The following is a 6000-nucleotide window of genomic DNA, read 5'->3' as shown; positions in this document are numbered from 1 at the left end:
TGTAAGTCCATTTTCTTAAGGAAAAGCTTTAAAGTAAAATGCTTAATATTAGGAAGATCCTCACCACTAAGTAAACAATAGGAGAAAGTTAAATAAAAAAGTAATTAAAACAACCAAGTCTAAATGATCACACTAATGTTAGTGGCTCTTTGAGGATTAGGCACATAATGATTTGAGCTAAATACTAACACCAGTATGTGTTGTTTGAGTTGTATTGCACTTGTTGTAAAGTAAATCTAAAAATGTGAACAAGTGGAGCTAAAGAAAAAACATTGCAATCAATGGAGCCACACTGATAGTGTGAATATAAACGATTCAAAATCAAGATGTCCAAATCTTTCATATTTTACAATTCTGACATTCAATGAGTGATTTAATTCAGTTTTATCCATAACTTTAAATGTGTAAGGCCATTTTTTTTTAAACAAGGAGCTCCTCTTGTGTTTGTACCCATGGAATAATGTTCTTTTCTTCACACATCTATTCTTAGTGGTGTTAGAGTGCGACAAATAGTTTTGTTAAAGTATGCAAATGCGCACACACACACACACACACACACACACACACACACACACACACACACACACACACACACACACACACACACACACACACACACACACACACACACACACACACACACACACACACACACACACACACACACACACTGGCTGTCTTAAACGTGTACCTGGCTGTCTTAAATGTGTACAGAGGGGGACATCCTGTGGTCAGCTGAGGGATCGCACATGTAATTCCATAAACCACCTGCCGGTGGCGCTGTTTTTGGATATGACTGACCCCGCGCTTCTTCTTCTACTTCTGCGGGTTTGAGTTTTCTTTCTCTTCCGGTTGTCGTCTGTTCGTGTGGCAGGTACATAGTTTTCGCATCTATGTGGACTTTTAAAATCTTAATCAATCTTCGTGCATTTTACAATCCCGTACACAAACAGCTGCTGGTTGTGATACATCATATTATTGTCCATGTTTATACCGCAGTATGTTTAAGATTTGATCATTATTAATGGTTAAATTTTACATTTGAAAAGTGCTAACGCCGCCTAAATCAAAGACGCTAGCGTTCAGGTAGCAGTTCAACGCAGGGCACTAGAAAGCCCACTTGTAGTTTAATATCATGGTTTTGGTCTTATATGTACATTTACATCCAAACCTTACTGCTATCATTTCCTTACCAGTTTGTCTTTCCAAAAAATGCATTTGTGTTTACATGCAGCAACGCTTCCTGGGCTACCGGCTAGCGATTCAAACGTTAGCATACATGCACAAAACATGCTGAATAAAGATTAACGTCTACTTTTTCCTTACTTCAGATAAACCAGTGTCGAAATGGCAAAGTCTAAGAATCACACAACCCACAACCAGTGTAAGTATTGTTGCAGTGTGAAGTTACCTACTTCTGAAATTGTAAGCTGTTACACAAATGTCTGACTGACTTAACAAATGCATGACCACTGCTATGATTTAAGTGGGCTTTGCAGAAGTTAAACTTGCAAGGTATGGTGTAAACTGTTTGTGTAATTGTTTGTTCTCCTTTTCTTAACAGCTCGTAAAGCCCACAGGAATGGCATCAAGAAGCCCAGATCTGAGCGTTATGAGTCTCTGAAGGGGGTACGTACATTTTCACTTCTGTGTTGTATATCTGCTTACATCCCAGAAATCAGGTTCCAGTGAGACATCAGGTATGCTGGAAATCAGAAGTGTTTGCATGCAGGCTGTTTTCCCGCCTATGGAATGTCACTGAACACTCTGTTCAATCTTACTTTTGATTTAGGGTTTATTCGATTCAGCTGTTTGTGGTGAATTTGGTTTTTAAGTTTGATAGCGCATTTGGAATAACTACCCTGCAAAGGACAGAATCAGTGAGCCATCAAACCCCCTTCCTAGAGCTTTTTTTCAGATCATTTGTGGATTCATTGAGACTATTCTGTCGAAGTTGCAGTCTGGGGTTGCTTTTTATTCAGTTATTCTTAGGTTAATGAGACCTCCGAACTAGCAATAGACTCATATTCCCATTTAAGCTGTTGTTTTTTAAACAACAAATCACAAGTTTCCTAATGATGCAATATTCTTTGAATGGGTTGATCATTACGCCCCTAGAAAATGGCTAACGCAGCCAGAAAAAGAGCTTTGTATTGAAGAAATTCTGTTGGTTAAATACATTTTCTTGAAGAACAGAATTTGTGTCTTTGCCTACATGATATTGAGAGTAAGGAGGATCTTAGTTCTACGTGTGGCTTAGTAGGCACTATGATGATGTCAACCCTGGTATGGAAACTTATGAAAGTTACATTGTCCTCTTTTCCTTCCACTAAGCACATCCCTCTGAGGATCATGCAAAAATATATATCAATCCTAGTGGGAAGTTAATCCTGATTGTGTGCTCTCTATTAGAACTGGTTTGTTTATTTCCCCCCCCCATGCAACTTTATCCATCTTCCTTCTGGATAAGTTATGCACACAAGGGCCTGGAAAGTACTGCAACTATTGTCAAGGTTGTTGTCATTTAGAAAGGGCTTAGAATTATTTGTTTGAAGACAGCTGCTGGGGCTGTGGATGAGAGCAAGTCTTATCTTTGCCACCGGTCAGTCAGTTCAACTATGGCGGTAACCGGAAATAATTTGATAGGCCTGGTAGTTAGAAAGATCTGCTATAATGTAGTTTATTTTAATCTATAAAACTAAGACTACTAAAATGCAGTTTGATCCTGTGTCTTTTGCTCCGTTTAAAGGGTTTATAATTGTTCTGCTTCAAAACACATCTTGGAATTGTTCATAACTTCAACACTAATCCTGCTAATTTAACTTTTCTTCGCTGCAGGTGGACCCTAAGTTCCTGAAGAACATGCGCTTTGCTAAGAAGCACAACAAGAAGGGCATGAAGGCGGCACAGAAGGCAGTGCAAGCGAAATAGTCATCCGGTCCCCTCCATGTTTTCAATGTTCCATAGACTGTGTTTCCACCATCACAATAAAGCTATGCTTTGTTAACACACAAACATCCAATGTATTCCTTCTTTCTTGAGAGACTAATTGTATGTAACAAATCACTTGATTGGGTAACTGGGATTTGTTTGGACTCATCAAAATGGGCAAAGAAGATTTTAATTTAAGTTTAATATAACATCCCGGAGCTGATGGTTAAAAAACACAAAAAGCTAAACAATTTGCTTCCCAAGTTGGATTCTGATTGGGTACATTTTGTTGCATTTCACGCTGTCTGTCAATGCATTCAGGTCTACATCTATAATTCTGAGGAAAAAAAAACTTCGCATTTTTAGGGTTGAAAAAAAAGCAAACATTAAATTGAAGTGTTTTTCGACATGGTTTAGAAATGTGGTGGTTACAGAGCCAGTTACAACCATAAGAGGCCTGCTGTCCTCTACTATATTACTAGTTTAGATATACCTAGCTATCAGTCTGGGTTTGTACCTTCATCCAAAGATAGAACTCAGAAACGACCCTGCTGCTGTCTGGAAAATTGCGGGAAATGCTGCTGTGAACTTTATTTCCTTAACATCCTCAGATTCTGTTGGTTTCTCAACTCTCAGCTGCAATCTTTCAGTCTGCAATTACCACTAGAGTTGATCACATTTATCAATAGTTTTCAAATGAAGTAATTTGTTCACTTTAATTTTCTTATTCAAGACACTAACAAAAAAAGAGGGATTAAAAACGTACACCATTTATTCCAAAAACGGTAATGACTTGATTTTTAAGCCTATGGATAAAAGAGTGCACCTGTACCAACAGTAACTTAGTCATGCTGTCACCTCTTTTAATGCTGGCAGTGTTAGGAATTTTACAAGGTATTATTAGCTAAGCTGTTGTGCTGCCAAGTAAAGAAGTGGCTTTTCCTGACCAACTGGTTATTGTTGGAATTGTTTAACAGGTTGATAATGTGATCTTTGTGACTCTCAGCACTATAATATAAAACATGTACGCAGAAAAGAATGGACCTTTACATTTAGTTTGTGAATTAAAATTATATTCATTTTCATAAGGTTAATTCACCAGCATCCTTTAAAAAATGTTTTTACTTTCCATCCAATGAAAGATTCCCCAATATGTTAAAGCCATCAGTAACCAATGAGCACAGTTGAAGATGTTAATAAATACAGCAGAACCGCACCTGTGCATGAAGGTTTCATTAAGCTTGGTTTTGCCTTCGTCTAACATTACATTTCAGATATTTTATTCTGTAAATGTATCGTGCGTTTATTGTGCAGTGACGTAAGAATGACTCTTTTATAAGGATTGATCCTCTGTGACTTTGGTGTATTAGCGTCTAAAGAAGAAGAAGGTACAGGGCATTATGACAGTAACAAATACAATTTCAATGCAAAAAATACTTTGGGGATATCATTTTAATATGTACACCTGTTGAAACAGGGAAAGAGCTAGGAAGTGATGTACACAATATTGTATTTCAACATGTAGTAGAGTATGAAGTACCGTAGCTACATCATCTTTTTTTTGTCTTGCACAATTAAAATGTCTGCATTTTATTTACTATCATTTTATTGATTTGTATTTTATTCCGACTCCTTTTTTTCTTTATTCAAGAAAATATGTGTGTGCATCAAACATTACAATATATACACACACAGCCTTGACATCAGGGGTACATAAAATACGAATTTAAAGAAATATGAAGGAAAATACATATATAAAGGTAACATTTCAAGTAAAATATTGATCAAATACACATTTGGTTTTGATTTGATTTTGCCTTCTTATTTTTGATAGGTTTAATAGTGGTGCCATATTCTTGTAATTTAAGAAAAATATTGCAAAATTTGCCTCAATCCATCTGTTCTTGTGAATGTGAACATTTCCCCAAAAATAATACAAGTTGTATTTTATTCTGATGCAACCAATCACTTTGCGTCCCGTCGTCACTTCCGCTCACGCTGTCTCTAGCTTGCATCATTTCTTGCCTCTCTCTTGCACCCGGTGGCGGACAACATGTGAGTAAATCCATTCAAACTCAAAATTAACCACACAGAAGTTTGATTACAGGCTCACTTCACTGTACACCTCATAGTGTGTGTGAGTAAACACATGTTGTCTTTAACAAACTGTCTTTTAAAGCTACAAGCTAACTACCTGAAGCATTGACCGGCTAGCTTAGCCTGCTAGCTAACAACAAGTAGGCGTCATTCTTGAGAACTTGCTGCTCAGAAAAAGTGAGTTATTGGACGCTTTGGGTTAGTTTTTGCTTACTTTCTGGGGCAGTATGTTTTGCATGAAAATACTCTCTTAAATAGCCATGCATTAGCACAGAATGCTATAGAAAGACTACATGTACTGGTTCCAAAGTATCGAGGACTGACAGGTTTTGACAAGTCAGCTATTAATAACGTCTGAAAGGGTCCGCGGAGGGTGTGACATTTACTGAGAAAACATGTTGCATATAATCTAGGTTACATTTCATAGCTTGTCCCTAGCATTACGTAGCATTGTTGTTCAGTATGCCAACATTGAGATGTACTCAATGCAGCCTTCGTTCAGTTGTTTGTATCAGGGCTAGTGATGCAGGAAGTTCAGATGCTTAATTTAACTTAAGGGAAAAAAAGAAATACAGTATTGTCATAATACTTTTTTGACTTAAGAGTTAGTCCACTACTTACATTTTTAGAAATGTATTTAAAATAAAAGTAGCTGTTTAATAAATGTGGTGGAGTAAAATGACTACCCCTTTAAATGTAGTTGAGGAGAAATGTAAAGTGCCATTAAATGGAATTACTCGGGTAAAGTACAAGTACCTCAAAATGGTACTTTACTATAGTAGTCGAGTAATATTACTTTGTTGCTTCCCACCTCCTAACGCCTATGTTAATTATCTGGTGCTAAAGTAAGCTTCCATTATTTTAGTTGGGGCTTCAAAATATGAAACCTTGTTTTAAAATATCTTAAGCCTGTCTGCGATAATGTAGTTCAGATAATCTGAGACTTTGTTTAAAAAGAATATCTGACTCTGC

The 6000-nt window shown here is 36.9% G+C and overlaps 2 protein-coding genes across 3 annotated transcripts in view; both read left to right on the top strand.

The window, feature by feature from the left end:
* The first annotated feature begins 760 nt into the window (after window positions 1–760).
* On the top strand, window positions 761–3015 carry rpl29 (ribosomal protein L29). Its single transcript, XM_063910501.1, has 4 exons — window positions 761–874; window positions 1332–1384; window positions 1565–1629; window positions 2839–3015. The coding sequence occupies exons 2-4, from the start codon at window positions 1348–1350 to the stop codon at window positions 2929–2931; spliced, it is 195 nt and encodes a 64-aa protein (XP_063766571.1). The 5' UTR covers window positions 761–874; window positions 1332–1347; the 3' UTR covers window positions 2932–3015.
* Window positions 3016–4911: 1896 nt separating this feature from the next.
* iars1 (isoleucyl-tRNA synthetase 1) overlaps window positions 4912–6000 on the top strand; it is a 50734-nt gene continuing 49645 nt past the window's right edge. Inside the window, exon 1 of one of the 2 annotated variants that reach the window (XM_063911076.1) lies at window positions 4912–4986. The gene's annotated coding sequence lies outside the window, so the exon portion shown is untranslated. Of the gene's footprint in view, window positions 4987–5183; window positions 5206–6000 lie in introns of those variants that run through there. The other variant, XM_063911077.1, reaches the window with a different exon arrangement.

The sequence above is a fragment of the Eleginops maclovinus genome, chromosome 20, assembly GCF_036324505.1.
Source record: "Eleginops maclovinus isolate JMC-PN-2008 ecotype Puerto Natales chromosome 20, JC_Emac_rtc_rv5, whole genome shotgun sequence".
Taxonomy (NCBI): domain Eukaryota; kingdom Metazoa; phylum Chordata; class Actinopteri; order Perciformes; family Eleginopidae; genus Eleginops; species Eleginops maclovinus.
This window is presented reverse-complemented; position numbering and strand designations above follow the sequence as displayed.

Bases quoted from the DNA above. Each gene is read 5' to 3' on its own strand.
- rpl29 (XM_063910501.1), top strand. From the start codon at position 1,348: ATGGCAAAGTCTAAGAATCACACAACCCACAACCAGT. The intron at 1,385-1,564 runs GTAAGTATTGTT...TTTTCTTAACAG, and splicing joins TCACACAACCCACAACCAGT to CTCGTAAAGCCCACAGGAAT. The intron at 1,630-2,838 runs GTACGTACATTT...TCTTCGCTGCAG, and splicing joins GTTATGAGTCTCTGAAGGGG to GTGGACCCTAAGTTCCTGAA.